We start from the raw sequence: 14,366 nt of genomic DNA, 5'->3' as shown, positions 1-14,366 counted from the left end.
AACAAATTAAGCCTTTTAACAAACACAAACAAAAGTCCAATTTGTTGCCAACTTGTCGGTGACGCTGTCCGATTCCCCCAAGTACCCAAGTACACATCCCCCAATATTCTGGACAGATCTACTAGATATCCTAGTAGGCGTTCGCTTCTGTTTATCTTAGATAATGGCGTTAAGAAACCCGGTGTCCGTAGTACCTACTCTCCCATTCCCAAACAAGGCAACTGGCTGCTGATGAAATTAAACAAATTGTAGCGTGGAAAAATTTCCACGTTTAGGTTTCGTCATTTTATTTTATTGCCACTGGGCATGGTCATGAGAGACAGTGGCCGGGAATACTACGGAATAGTCTTAAACTCTTCAACTTAATTTAATTAAATTCTTTTTTTTTTTGGGAATTCTGTCAGACTCTTATTGAAATAATATAGCTTATGGCGAAGAGGGATTATCCCTAAAAGACTATCTCTTGACAATTTATGTTTCTTTCCAGGAACTATTTACCACTTAATTATTATTCATGGCTATGATTCACGGCCTAATCATATTCTGATCCATATATATAGCCTCACTGTGCATCGGCCGGCATCATGGAAATTATACGAAAACAAATCGCAGCACACGCCAAAATGAATCCAATCCAGATCCCCCAAGCCAGAACAGAACAGAACAGAACAGACCACACAGCACTAAGCTCCTACATGAGTAATCGTAATCCCGAAAAGTTTTGCTTGGGAAACCAACTCATAACCCGTAATCATCGTAATTAGTTTAGCCCCGATGACGACGACAACATGGTTGGTGGTGCCCTGGTGCTCTGCTAACTGGGTTTTGGAGGCGTTTGCAAAATTTACGGGGGTTCTGGGGTATGGGGATTAAGGGTTACGGATTGCCACCAACCGTTGCCAAGCTGGAAACAGCCAACTGGCGGGTGCAAATGGCAAAACGGTAATGGATACACGGGTCCGGACTAGAAATTTTCGGGAGAAACGGGAGCAGGAGAGATGGCTGGGAGGCCGTGGAGGCTATGTCGTCATAGGAGCCCACAATCACAACAAGTGCAGGTCATAAACTATAAGCCAAATAACGACTAAACGATACCTGACACTCTGGTTAATAAATATACTATACTATCTTGTACTTCTAGGTTCGAAGTATTATTTTATAAAAAAGAAATCTATCTTTAATATTTATTTTAAACTCCAGACTATCACTATGAATCATTGTGATTTAAATAGCCAATATACCCTCAGGATTACGTGGACATTTTTGGATAAACAACAAATCAGTAAGCCAAATCATGACAGCCATAAAGCCGCTCCATTCGCGTGGACAGCCGGCTGTGGAGTGATCGCAAACGACAAGGTGCCTGATACAGATACGGGGATACGGTTGATGATGCTCCTCCGGACCTGATTCCGATGATTCTGGTGATGATGGGCGATGATGGGGAGCCCCATAAACGGCTGAATAAACAAAAGGTGGGAGGCGTTTAATTGTTTTCATGCCAGACCGAATGGAAGGGCTTGATGGGATTCGGAGCACCGAAAAGTGTGGGGTCAGTGATGGGTGGATGGGCTCTAGTTAGGGGCTCTAGACATTTAGGGAGGCTAGTATTTAAGGGGGACTAGATTTCGATTACAACAGAAAACTGTTCAACGGAAATAGGTTTAAACGATTAAAGCAAATTAAAGAATACAATGGTCGGGGTCACCATCAGTCGGTTTCGGGGTCACCAAACGTACTTTTTTCCAATTAACTCCAACCCCAAACAACGAAAACACCTCAACTCATACAGGGTAATCTTCCGTCGCCAGTTAGACGTCATACAACAGCATCTCGCTTGTTTTCCCCTGTCAACAGAGTGGATTTAGGGCCCCGACGCCTTCTAGCCAGGCGGTAAGATATAACGGAACCGTCCAACGCCTCAACTTCAGTTGGCAAAGTCGATCCAAGCACTCAGCACGATGACTACCGAGGAATCCACCGGTGACTCTAAGCTTCCCAAGATCACCGAGCTGGCGGAGCACTCCAATCCATCAGATCTCGGCCAGAAAGATGCCAACAAATCAGAGGCTGCCGATTTTGAGACGGCCATCGATTCGGCCGGATTCGGGATGTTCAACATGCTGTTGCTCATTTCCGCCGTACCAGCTGCGATGGGAACCGTGTACGAAACCTCAACGATGTCCTACATCCTGCCCAGTGCAGAGTGCGACCTGCAGCTGAGCCTCCTGGACAAGGGAATACTGAACGCGATCACCTATGCCGGCATGATCAGTTCGGCGGTGATGTGGGGCTACTTGGCGGATACAAAGGGGAGAAGAAATCTACTGATTGTTGGATTCGCGGCCGATACTTTTTGTGTGTTGGGTGGAGCTCTCAGCCAGTCGGTGCTTCAGTTGATGATCTTCAAGTATCTGGGGGGTTTCTGGTAAATATCAACAAACTATCCCACTCTTTTAGAGAATATATATTTCAATTATTTTGTAGCATGAGTGGACCGTTTGCCGTTCTGATGACGTATCTGACGGAACTCCATGGCCGGCAGCATCGGCAGAGAATAATGATGATCGTGGGCATTATGTTTTCGATAGCCACTCTAACCCTACCCGGACTGGCCATGCTGATTCTGCCCCAGCAATGGGATATTCAAATATGGAACTTATCGCGTAAGTCGCGAGGGTGTGTTTAGCGATTAAGATATCAGCGAATTAGATAATCGGATAATCAGACTGATAAGCTACCGAAGCTGAAAAAAAAAAAACTTTTCAAACAGCTGATTTTTTGGAGGCCCCATCCCCCAAGGAAACGAGCCCTCACATCCCATTATACAATCTGTGATAGGAACTGTTTAGGACCTAACTCGCTAACACTACTTGTTTGTTTTTAATTTTGATTTCAGTTACATCGTGGCAAGTTTTTGTGGCCATCACCGCCCTGCCCAGTTTCCTGAGCTTCGTACTCTTCTTTTTCTTTCCCGAGAGCCCCAAGTTTCTGATGTCCAAGGGCCGGAATGAGGAGGCCATGGCCGCCTTCCAGTTCATATATCACCTGAACACCCGCAAGCCCAAGGACTCTTTTCCAGTAAGTCCTTAAAGTGCTCTTTAAAGTAATATGTTATTATAATAATTTCTAAAAACAGATTAAGCTGTTGGCGAATGAAGTCATAGTGCCAGTTAAGAAGCACAAAGACATAGCTGAGGTCAAGAGCAGTGAGGTCAAGGACCAGGATCCCGAACAGGCTTCAACAAAGCCGGCAAAGAAGCCCTCAGGAGTCTCCCAGCTACGACCCTTGTTCCGTAAACCCTATTTGGGTCTCTCACTCTGGGTTTATCTTCTCAACTTTTGTGTACTCCTGGGGTAAGTTCTCTTCTGTTTATTAATTGAAATTAAAATATATTGTAATGTGTTGTAGTCAGAACACTATGCGACTGTGGCTGCCACAACTGTTCGCCTCCATCAACGAGTATGAGAATCTGATGGGCGATGAGAGCGATTCTACGAGTATCTGCAATATTTTGGAGTACAGCGTCAATCGCACCCAACAGCAACTCGCTGCCGCCGCTCTCAATAGCCCGGATGTGGTGTGCAAAGTTAATATCACACCCTCGACCTACACCAATAATTTGATTGTGGCTGCCGCCGGTCTAGTGGCCTATATGGTGGCTGGATTTTTGGTCAATCTGGTTGGCGTTAAAAGGATAATGAGTGAGTCTACTTTGCCTCTTAATTACTATAATATTTACTAATAGTATATGATTTTGTAGCGTTGGGCCTGTTCTGTGCCGGATGCCTGTCGATTGGGATGTATTGGTCCAACTCGGCGATTGTCACGGTCGCCATAGCCTCCCTGTTTGTGACCATGGGCAGTATATCGGCCACATCGGTGATCAGTGCGTCGGTTAATCTATTTCCCACATCGCTCAGGTAAATAGAGTTAATAAGATACTAGTTTAAACATTTTCTCTATAATATCTATAATTTTTTAATAGAACTATGATAGTATCGCTGGAAATGATGTTCGGTCGGTTGGGTTCTCTTCTGGGGAATATTTTCTTCCCAGCTCTAATGGGTCTGGGCTGTGTGCCGCCCTTCTTTATGATCAGTTTGTTTATGTTTTGTAAGTAAAAACAATTAATTTTAAATTGAAAATAGGTGAATAATTTGTTAAATTATTATTCCAGCTGGCTCTTTGATGGCTGCCTTCTTGCCGCTGAAAAACAAAGCCGTTCTGAAGTAAACCGACTGCAACCTCCAACTTCTGTATATAAATACTATTTAAATTAGTTTGTAGTTTCTCCTCCTTTTTTTTTGTTTGTTTTGTATTCTCCCCTTTTTTTTTGGCTTTGCTTTAATCAAAAGTTAATTTATTTTAGATGGAAAGTCTTCTAGGATTAAGCAATTTGTATGCAATTTCATTTCTCCTGTCAATTACACGAATTCCTCGCCATCAATTACCATAAACCGATGCACACTCTTATCACTGCCAGGGAAAGGACATGGAAAGGACTTGATTTTCTTTAGTGTGTCCTGGAAGAAATCAAGGAATAAATGCAGGCGGCGGGTAGATGGCATTCAACTGGCACCTTCCAACCGGACTTATCTCTCGTTCGACCGTAACATTGTGACATTCCGACCGGACGGCACAAATTGAGTTGGATTCAAAGGACTCGATGCCGTGAAGTGTGGCTGGAGAGCTCTTTTGACCTGATGGTGACTCCTTTCAAGGACTAAAATCATCCCACACCCACACCCACTTGTTGCCACACCACTTGGCCTTTGAACCCAAGGAGCTGGGGCATCCTTTATCGTCACCGGGCATGTCAAGGGTATTAATTAAAATCATTAAACCAAGGATATGCGATTTTATTGCTCGAATATTCTCAGATTCGGGTAATTTAGTGATTCTTTGATTGGCAAAATTTAAATGGCTAATAAAGTGAAAGAAAAGTGCTTCTTAAATGGATCAGATTCTTTGGAAACTTTCCTCAGCTGCACTGCCCTGGCATTATTTTAATTAATTAATCTACTTAGTCATAGATTTTGATTAATTGCAATTGAGAGAGAAAACAATTTGTGCGAAAATCCCATCAAATTCACAAGAAATCATCTCCCAAGACAGTCAAGCTGGTGTACAGAAATTCTCAGACCATAATCCGATGTAGTCCAAGTTATGGAGTATCTACTGTAGCATAATCTTGGACTGTGTGTGTCCTCCAAAGCTCCTCCAACCCGCAGGGACCTTATCTTTTTGGCCAAAAGGCGTTGATATACGAGCTAGCACTCGCCCCGAAATGAAAATGCTAATTATCTGACAACGGAGCCGTTCAACTTGAAGTTTTACATTTTTTTTTTGTGCTATTTTCGAGGGGGTTTCTCATCTAATATTTTTTGTTGGGGAGGCCCGTCACTTCTAGGCGATAAAATACACAGTTTTTTGGTACTAGCTCTGGGCCATGATTTCACCAATGCCCGAAATCAGACAAACTTTTAATTAAAAACTTTTTTTTTCGAAGCCATAGTCCGCCATTCTGGGGGTCTCTAATGCGATGCCAGGGCCTCGATAAAGAGCCATCATCGTGGGAGATTATCGGATGAGAAAACATGCCTGAGAACTTGGCTGAGAATCACAAGTATCCCGAGACACCCGAGAATCAGAGAATCTGAGAATCTAATAATCGAAAATCCAAAACGCGACCCGTTTCCAAGGTGAACTTCTACAGGTTGTTTTTCCTGGAGAGCTAACTTTGATTTGCGTCATGGCACACTGAGAGAAAAGAATACTACAATATTTTACACACAAAAAATAATAGAATAAAAATATAAGTAATATAAGAAAAAGAATATTGAGAAGTAGAGCAAGATGTTTATATTTAAAGCTTAAAGTATTCAATTTTTAAAAGATAGTTTCAAAAATTTTCAATTTCTTTATCAAAAAACTATATTTTTTAAATAGAGAACCACTTACTTGTATAAATTTGACGAGTAATTAATTTTTTTAATGCACTATATCCCTAAAAACAAACAAATATTAATAATGTTTCAATAAAAAAACGTGTTGAAATTAAAAAAATATACATATATAGTTTAAAATGTTATGAGTTTCTTATTCTACAAATATATTTTTAGAAGAACATTATAACTTACCTTCAAATAAAAAAAAGAAAAGAATTTAAGAAAGACAAAAAAAATCTTCAGAAAAGAGTTTTGAAACTTTAAAAATATAAATATAGTTTCAATATTCCGAAATCTCTTTCAAAAACAATATAAATATTTATATTTCCAGCTTCAAAAACCTTTAATTTCTATAAAAATATAAAAATTAATTAAAAAACCCTTAAGGTGACCCCCAAAAATGACTATTTCATCCCAAAACTTTCCGGTAATCCAGCCATAAAAACAATACCAAAAATAAATCCATTTATTTACTTTTCTCTCGCCGAGGAGATAAAATTTCTCCGAGTGTGGGAGAGTGGGAGGGCCGGCTCTCCCGCAATCTAATCAGATTTCATGGAGGGAGGGAGAGCTCCATAAATTCCGAGCCCCGAGCAGTCGCCGGCACCAGTTGTCCAAGATGAGTCTCAGCGAGAAGGTGATTATCGTGACGGGAGCCAGCAGCGGTATCGGAGCTGCCATTGCCCAGGTGCTGGCCCGGGAGGGCGCCACCCTGGCTCTGGTCGGACGGAATGTGGCCAATCTGGAGGCCACCAAGAAGAATCTGAAGGGCGTCAAGGCCGAGATCGTGGTGGCGGATGTTACCAAGGATGCCGACTCGATTGTCCAGCAGACGTTGGCCAAGTTTGGCCGGATCGATGTCCTGGTGAATAATGCCGGTATCCTCGGCAAGGGCGGACTCATCGATCTGGATATTACGGAATTCGATGCTGTCCTCAATACCAATCTCCGTGGCATCGTTCTCCTGACCAAGGCCGTCCTCCCCCACCTCCTGAAGACCAAGGGCGCTGTCGTGAATGTCAGCAGCTGTGCCGGTATCCGTCCATTTGCCGGCGCCCTCAGCTACGGTGTCTCCAAGGCGGCCCTCGATCAGTTCACCAAGATCGTGGCTCTGGAAATGGCGCCCCAGGGCGTCCGGGTTAACTCCGTGAATCCCGGCTTTGTGGTCACCAACATCCATCAGAATATTGGCATTGTGGGCGATGAGTACAATGGTATGCTCCAGCGTGCCATCAACTCGCATCCCATGGGCCGTGTCGGCGATGTCCGGGAAGTGGCCGAAGCTGTCGCCTTCCTGGCCAGTTCCAAGGCCAGTTTCACCACCGGCGCCCTCCTGCCCGTCGACGGTGGAAAGAACAATCTGACGCCTCGTTAAGCGCTCATCCGTAATTACATTTTCTCCATTAATATCTTACCTTTCACTTTTCCTATCCCACATCCCAATCCCAAAAACTCCTCCTCCCAAATCTTTATTTTCTTACATTTTTTTTTTTTTGGTTAAAATAAATAAGTTGTAACCACACTGAACGAAAAAAAAATGAATGTTTTCAGAGGGGGGAGGTTGGTAACTTTTTTGGCAAGACAAGTCATAAAATGTTTAAAAGTTCAAACAAAAAGTATTCTTGAATCAAAGCCAATTTTTTTTAAGGCTTTGGGTTTTATGAACTCTTCAAAATGAAAGGGTATATAATACTACTTCTCTCTAGAGTCTAAATCTCTAGATATATCTGGACAAGTAGAGGCAATCTTAACCCAGAGGTGACCCCGAAATGACCGTCATGGGCTTGCTGCGTCAGACACTCGATGGACTTATCTCTCCAGGCCCATCAAGAGCCCGAGAGTTTCCCCCAACTGATTAGAATTTGCTTGTCAACAAAAGCAAAATCGGAATCCGAAACAGAATCAAGTAACCCCCCCCCACCAAACTAGACTGCGGTTTAATCTCCGGTAGCCTCTTATCGGCTACTCAAAAATAGCGGGCATTCCATTATCTTATCAGTTCCCCAAACCACCCACACTAATACCCTATCCCCCCAAAGGTGTGCTGGCCGCGTGCTACCTTAGACGGTCCATTTGGTCGGACTTGGTTTGGTAATGTAGGTCATAATTGCCAAATATATATATATTTATACCCCGCCCCTTGGAATAATAACAAAATCGCGGCATTTGTGACAGCTTTTTGGGACGTGGTGAATGGGAAATTGGTGAGAAGCTCTCGATTTGGGACATTTTAGAGCTTAAAGCTCGGAATTTCCCTGAAAATATCCCAAGCTCTTACAGGTCCTTGCTTATCTAGCAGCTGACTATCAGGATAATCACTTGTTGATTCATTTTAAGGCATTATTATTACGATTTTAACAAGAAACTTTACAAAAAGTTTAAACTTTAGCTTGAAGGACTTCTGGAGTCAAAAGGATAGTTTTTAAAGGACTATTTAGCAACTAAGATACGATCTACAAGTTAGTTAGTTAATGATTTTAAAGAATATAAATATTAATTGCTATTAAACAAAGAAAGGGCAATAATTGTTGAATTTTCAATAAAATTACTTATTTTTTAGTGAATAAAAATCTAAGCAAGATCTTACCTATTAAATTTTGTCCTTTATATTATTATTTATTTATTAAAATATATAAATTGAATTGAATTTATTATTAAAAAGCTAAGCCTTGTTTACGAACCATTTTCCCAAGGGTTGCAAAGCTCAAAAGCTTTTGGGCTTAAGGGTTGTAAGAAAGTTTAGAAAAAGGATACAAGATTCAAGCTTTAAAGCTTCAAAATTAAGCTTTTAGATCGGGGTTTAAATCAAATTTAAGGGATGAAAAGCCAACCTATAGCTTTGAAAGCTTTTTCAGATTATTAAAAAGCTTTTCGGGTTGAAAAACTATATCCTTAATGATACTTTCCCTTACGAACCCTGGTTTAAGCAAATATTTGCTCTGGGGGGGATGAAAAGCTCAAGAAAGCTCAATGGAAAAGTTAAAAGTTTTCATCCCCAAAAGCGAAAAGTGAAAACCCATTGAGGAAAGCTTCCTGGTGGCCCAAGTGGCTGCCACAGGGATGTCAGTGCGTCAGAAACCGTCGCCGCGCGCTCTTCGTGGCCGCCAAAAAGAGAAAGCCAATACAGGGAGTAAAAGAGATAGCTACAGCGGGCCAGAGGGAGATAGAAAGAGCAAGGGAGCCCGACCAGCTGGCACACAAAAAAGCGAAACAAGCCAACAAATTGATTTTTCTCGGACCACGTTACAAACTAATACGGAAAATTTGAAAAACAAACATCCGAAAAAGGTAGTAGAAGAAGAAGGAGAAGTCTCCAGGATTTCCATATGGAAATGAAAATGGCAGAGGACCAGGGGGGGCATGAGGCCAAGGACTCGTTATTATGTGCCTTCAGGGTCGAAGGCCAGCAGCAGAAGCAGCAGCAGCAGCAGCTGCCAGCTGGCTCCGTCGAAGAGGAGCTCGAGGAGGAGCAGCAGGATCAGGAACAGGATCAGGAGCAGGAGCAGGATCAGGAGCAGGAGCAGGAACAGGAGCTATTAAGCGAACGCTGGTCTCCGTTGGGCGCCAATTATGATGACGCCAATAGCGCCAGTTCTGGCGTAGATTGTGGCGAACTGGAAACGGTATTGGATGGCAAGTCGGAGACACGACGTGGCAGTGCTGGCAGTGAACTGTCCCGTCTGAGAAGCATCGAGGAGGAGCAGGAGCTGCTCACCAGCTCCCTGCTAGCTCTGACCTCTCACTTTGCCCATGTCCAGTTGCGAGTCCGTCAAATTGTTGAGGCACCGGCGGAGGAGCGGGATCAGTTGCTGCGCGACCTTGAGGATTTCGCCTTCCAGGGTATACCGGAGGCGGCGCAACCCAAAGAATCATCATCATCATCATCACCATCATCCATGGAGAAGGACAACGAAAAGGAGCCTGGCAGCGACAGTCAGTTGATTGAACAACTCAAGTCCCAGTTGACGGAATTGGAGCAACTGGCGTATGAGGCTGGAGAGCCTGGCATTCTTCCCCAGCAGGTCCTACTCGAGAAGCAGAAGTTCATCCTCGACGAATTGCGCTCGAAGCTCAACCTCCAGGTGGAGCAGCATGAGCTTCCAGCCCTGAGCACCGAGCAGTTGCGCCACCAGGTGGACAATGCCATCGGTGAGTTTGTCGGCCCGTTGAAGATGAAGGAGCAACTGGTGGCCCAATTGAAGACCCAGATCACCGATCTGGAGCGGTTCATTGCCTTCCTGCAGTGCGATGCGGATCAGGGTTCGGCCGGGGATCGTCTGAAGCTCCTGTCCGGCGCCTACAACAGCTACGCCGCCAAGCAGACGGCCAAGATCTCTCAGGGAGCGGCTCCCATCGTTGCTCCCATGGCATCTGCTCCTCCTCCGGCCACTTCGTCGTCCGCTGGCGGATCCGTCGGCGCCGGCGAAAGCCTGCACAGCAAGGCCCATGGTCTGCTGGACAAGGCCTCGCTCCTCATGCAGATGTTCGCCAGCACGCACCTGGCGAAGCCGCGCCACGACGACTTCCAGCAGAACTCCCTCAAGAAGACGCACAAGGGCAACCACTGGGGGTGAGTCCACCAGACTGCTATTTTTCTAAATTCATTCATTTTTCAAAAATTTATAGTTTTTTTTCTCTTCTTTCATGTATCAGTTCTCACCTTGTCCAGATCCTTCCGAGATTCCATCCCATTCTTGATCGAAATACTCTTGTCCCATGGTGGATTGATTATCCAGAATTCCACATCCAAGCCTCGTAACAGAATAATTTTTTCATATTTTTCCCACTTTTGTAAGGGAATCCCTCCCGAAATCCTGGATATCCCTCTATGGCCCCTTTCCGAAGCTATATCTCTGCCATTATTTATCCGATTCCCAAGCGGAGTACCTCAAACGACTTGCGGATCGATTACCCATTATTCCACACCAAAATCTGATTACAAAATATTTTTTCAATTTTTTTCAAAAATTTCCTGGGGAGACCCCTTCAAAAAGTGGGTTTTTGGCATATGGCCCCCTGAGATGGCTATATCTTGGTCAATTCTTCTTCGATTCTGGCCGGGAATACCTTAAACGATTTGTGGATCAATTCCCCATCGATCTGCATCAAAATCTCGCATCGAAATATTTTTTCAATTTTTTTCAAAAATTTCCTGGGGAGGCCCCTTCAAAAAGTGGGTTTTTGGCATATGGCCCCCTGAGATGGCTATATCTTGGCCAATTCTTCCCCGATTCTTGCCAGGAATACCTTAAACGATTTGTGGATCGATTCTCCATCGATCTGCATCAAAATTTCGCAACAAAATATTTTTTCAATTTTTTTCAAAAATTTCCTAGGGAGACCCCTTCAAAAAGTGGGTTTTTGACATATGGCCCACTGAGATGGCTATATCCTGGCCAATTCTTCTCCGATTCTTGCGAGGAATGCCTTAAATGATTTGTGAATGGATTCTCCATCAATCTGCGTCAAACCCAAATATCAAAATACTTTTTGAATATTATTCCCATTTTTGTGGAGAGACCCCTCAAAAAATACATATATCTCTATATATGACCCTTTTCCATGGCTATATCTTTGCCATTTTTAACCCGATATTGGACAGGATCGCCCAAAATTATTGGAAGATCGATAGATCTTAACATCTTTGTGGCAAGAGACTTAAAACTAAGAAATAGACTGTTGCTTCAATATAATAAAGATATAAAAACGTAAAACAATAACTTTGTAACAGATTATGATTCAGTTCTAAATTCTAAATTCTTTTGAGATTTAAAATAAGGAATGAAATCATATGTCACCTTGTCTGTTCGCAGGGATCTGCGGGCCCAACTGGAGGTGGACATCCAGGAGGTGGCTGCGTTGGCAGCCACCCTGAGCTGCGACCGTGAAAAGCTGGCCAACATCAAGCGGGCCCTGAGGCAGCAACGCACGGAGAACAGCACTGGAACGGCCATTACTGCCCAAAACGGTGCCCTGACCACCGTGCCGCCCAGATGTCGACGGGCAGTGGCTGCTGGCCATGAACTGGCGCCCTATGTCGCCGGCGGCAGCGGTGCGGTGTCCTCCGACTCCGACGAGGACATATCCTACGCCAACTTCGAGTGGGAGAAGGAGGGCAAGAGCCGGCGGATAGCCCACATGCGTGGCGATTCGATAGCCACGATCGGTCGAGAGCTGACCACCGTGGTGCGGAAGAACTTTGCCCGAACGCTGCAGCAACTGATCCAGCACGGGCTGCGCATTCCGGCCGAGTCGGCGGCATCTAGTTTAATGGTTCCATTCATGCGGTGCCTGCATCCGGCGCCACCGTCTGTGGTGATTCCGTCGGCGGGTGGGGATTCGCCATTTCTGGGATTGGGTGGCCTCGGCCTGGGACGGGCCATGCACGCCTGGGAACTGGTCCTGGCCTACTATCAACTGAAGAACGGCGAGGAGTATAATAATACGCCGGCACGCAAGCTATCGCAGAGCTTCCAGCTGGACATTGTCGATGCCCAGGCGGTCACCGCCAAGCAGAGCCTGCTCAGTGCCGTGGGCATGATCCTGGCCATGCATCGTCCCTACAAGCGGAGCAACAACGCCCACTTCAAGGCCTTTGTCTGTGCCGGTCTCAAGTGAGTACAATCTGAAATAATCTCTATTTTATTTAACTTTTTAATGCTTGGATTGGAATCTTACAGTTCCCATTTGCTGGTGGAGTGGCTTAACCTTATACTGAGCTGCCACGAACTGGTGGACACATACTACTCCACAAGCAGCTATGTGGCACGTACAGGATTCCGGGATTCCTTGCGCTCCATCGACGCCCTGTCGCGGTTCGACTTTGACCTGCCGGTGGATCTCGCCATCCGGCACTTTCGCAACATCTAGGCGACTTGTACATTCGGCTTAGACTAGACTCGCACTATTCCAAATGATGTCCAGAATCGTTGTATTCTCTTCAGTCTCACTTAATGTATAAACTCGTGTATATAACTTTAGATATGTCCCATTAAATCAATTGCTAATCCTAACGAAACTCCCTTTTATAGAACTCGTACAGGCACTGGCTGATCTTCTCGCCCAGCGGCCGTTCCAGCGGACCGCATGGTATCTTGGCCAGCAACTGGCTGGCCTCCTTCGGCCCCGGACAGTTATCGTACGCCTCCAGCAGCAGGCGGGGGGTGGGATAGAGCTCCACGATGGCGATGGCACGTTCCAGGGAGAGGGAATGTAACTGCAGGAGTTGCTGGACAAAGACCTCCCGCACAGTAAGCTGGGCATTCTTGGCGGAGTCTTCGTACAGGGCACGGAACTTGAGCAATCCGATCGTGGAGGAGGTCACCAGGCAGTGGGAACTGGGCACGACACCCCTCTCCACGCTCTGCAGGGTCTTCCTGGCAAAGATCTGCTGCAAGGAGCGCGTCATGGAGGCCAAATAGCTCATCGATCGGTAGTGATTCTCGGTGCGTACCACCTGCACACCCGTCTGCACCCGGGCATTGGCCAGAGCCTGCTGCAGGGAGTCCAGGGGCAGGCCGAGCTGTTCGTTATCGCCATAATCCTCCACCAGGTAGATCACATGCCGCAGCCCGCTCTGCTTCAGGCGATGCTTCTGCTCGTGAAAGCGACCGTCGCGTATGCTGGACGCCAGGTCGTCCATGCGCTTCCGTTCGATGATGTAGGGCAGCACCAGCTCGTTTCCTGCCCGGTCCTTGGCTATCCAAAGGAAGTCACCAATGGTGAGGCGGCGGACTTCGTGTTTCGCTCCGAAGGATTCCAGGTAGCTTCTGGTCTGGTCCAGCACTCTCTTGTTCTTGCCACTCGTCTCTTGGGTGTCCACCAGAAGGAGAATTTCAAAGGATCCCGGTATCATCTCCACGAAACGCTCTCGCTCTTCGGCGGCCGCCAGTTCCAGTTGCTCCTTTTTGGTCAGCTTCTTGGGCTTGGGCGCCTTGGCCGGTTTCGCCGGTTTCCTCTGATCCTGTTGCGCCTCCTGCACCCTCTTCACCACCTTCTGCACCTGTTGCTCGTACTGCACGCTACTGGTGGCGGCCGTTGTGGTGGCCGTCACCAAACTAAGACCCCGATGCTGTCGCAACTCCTCGTCTATCAGCTGACAGAGGGTGCCACCGAATCCACGCAGGACAGCACAGTCCCGGCCGCTGTACAACGGAAGAGGATAGCTTTTGAGGGCCTCCAGAGCCAGTCGCAACTTAAATTGGGATTTTTGCTGTCGTCTCTCGGCTTCGCGCAGCCAGCGCTCCAACCACCGAGTGAACAGTGGATTAGGTTCCCTAAGACGCACTTCCAGACGCGTTTCCATCGTTTTAAATCGATTAAAAACAAATTTTGTTTTCACTTTTCCAATTAGTTCATATATTTCGCGCGTCTCTCAGCTGGCAATGCCATAGAGATGGCACTTAAGCATTGAT

At 45.7% G+C, this 14,366-nt stretch overlaps 4 protein-coding genes across 4 annotated transcripts; 3 read left to right on the top strand and 1 right to left on the bottom strand.

Annotated features, from left to right (window-relative positions):
- The first annotated feature begins 1,917 nt into the window (after positions 1 to 1,917).
- Positions 1,918 to 4,461, top strand: LOC6504714 (putative metabolite transport protein YwtG). Its single transcript, XM_001966308.4, has 8 exons — positions 1,918 to 2,428; positions 2,488 to 2,666; positions 2,900 to 3,081; positions 3,140 to 3,357; positions 3,413 to 3,705; positions 3,765 to 3,924; positions 3,990 to 4,117; positions 4,182 to 4,461. The coding sequence occupies exons 1-8, from the start codon at positions 1,962 to 1,964 to the stop codon at positions 4,235 to 4,237; spliced, it is 1,683 nt and encodes a 560-aa protein (XP_001966344.1). The 5' UTR covers positions 1,918 to 1,961; the 3' UTR covers positions 4,238 to 4,461.
- A 2,069-nt stretch (positions 4,462 to 6,530) lies between these two features.
- On the top strand, positions 6,531 to 7,562 carry LOC6504715 (3-oxoacyl-[acyl-carrier-protein] reductase FabG). The gene has a single exon (XM_001966307.4). The coding sequence runs from the start codon at positions 6,572 to 6,574 to the stop codon at positions 7,325 to 7,327; it is 756 nt and encodes a 251-aa protein (XP_001966343.1). The 5' UTR covers positions 6,531 to 6,571; the 3' UTR covers positions 7,328 to 7,562.
- A 1,432-nt stretch (positions 7,563 to 8,994) lies between these two features.
- Positions 8,995 to 12,965, top strand: LOC6504716 (RUN domain-containing protein 1). Its single transcript, XM_001966306.4, has 3 exons — positions 8,995 to 10,522; positions 11,766 to 12,566; positions 12,633 to 12,965. The coding sequence occupies exons 1-3, from the start codon at positions 9,279 to 9,281 to the stop codon at positions 12,820 to 12,822; spliced, it is 2,235 nt and encodes a 744-aa protein (XP_001966342.3). The 5' UTR covers positions 8,995 to 9,278; the 3' UTR covers positions 12,823 to 12,965.
- Positions 12,899 to 14,364, bottom strand: LOC6504786 (crossover junction endonuclease MUS81). Its single transcript, XM_001966305.4, has one exon. The coding sequence runs from the start codon at positions 14,255 to 14,257 to the stop codon at positions 12,962 to 12,964; it is 1,296 nt and encodes a 431-aa protein (XP_001966341.1). The 5' UTR covers positions 14,258 to 14,364; the 3' UTR covers positions 12,899 to 12,961.
- Between the last annotated feature and the right edge of the window lie 2 nt (positions 14,365 to 14,366).

This window comes from Drosophila ananassae, chromosome XL (genome assembly GCF_017639315.1).
Source record: "Drosophila ananassae strain 14024-0371.13 chromosome XL, ASM1763931v2, whole genome shotgun sequence".
Taxonomy (NCBI): Eukaryota; Metazoa; Arthropoda; class Insecta; order Diptera; family Drosophilidae; genus Drosophila; species Drosophila ananassae.
The sequence above is the reverse complement of the archived record's forward strand: the minus strand, read 5'-3'. Positions and strand labels throughout refer to the sequence as shown.

Coding starts and splice junctions, on each gene's coding strand:
- LOC6504786 (XM_001966305.4), bottom strand. CDS start 14,257: ATGGAAACGCGTCTGGAAGTGCGTCTTAGGGAACCTAATCCACTGTTC.
- LOC6504716 (XM_001966306.4), top strand. CDS start 9,279: ATGGAAATGAAAATGGCAGAGGACCAGGGGGGGCATGAGGCCAAGGAC. Junction 10,523..11,765: donor CACAAGGGCAACCACTGGGG/GTGAGTCCACCA, acceptor GTCTGTTCGCAG/GGATCTGCGGGCCCAACTGG. Junction 12,567..12,632: donor TTTGTCTGTGCCGGTCTCAA/GTGAGTACAATC, acceptor GGAATCTTACAG/TTCCCATTTGCTGGTGGAGT.
- LOC6504714 (XM_001966308.4), top strand. CDS start 1,962: ATGACTACCGAGGAATCCACCGGTGACTCTAAGCTTCCCAAGATCACC. Junction 3,358..3,412: donor AACTTTTGTGTACTCCTGGG/GTAAGTTCTCTT, acceptor AATGTGTTGTAG/TCAGAACACTATGCGACTGT. Junction 3,925..3,989: donor CTATTTCCCACATCGCTCAG/GTAAATAGAGTT, acceptor ATTTTTTAATAG/AACTATGATAGTATCGCTGG.
- LOC6504715 (XM_001966307.4), top strand. CDS start 6,572: ATGAGTCTCAGCGAGAAGGTGATTATCGTGACGGGAGCCAGCAGCGGT.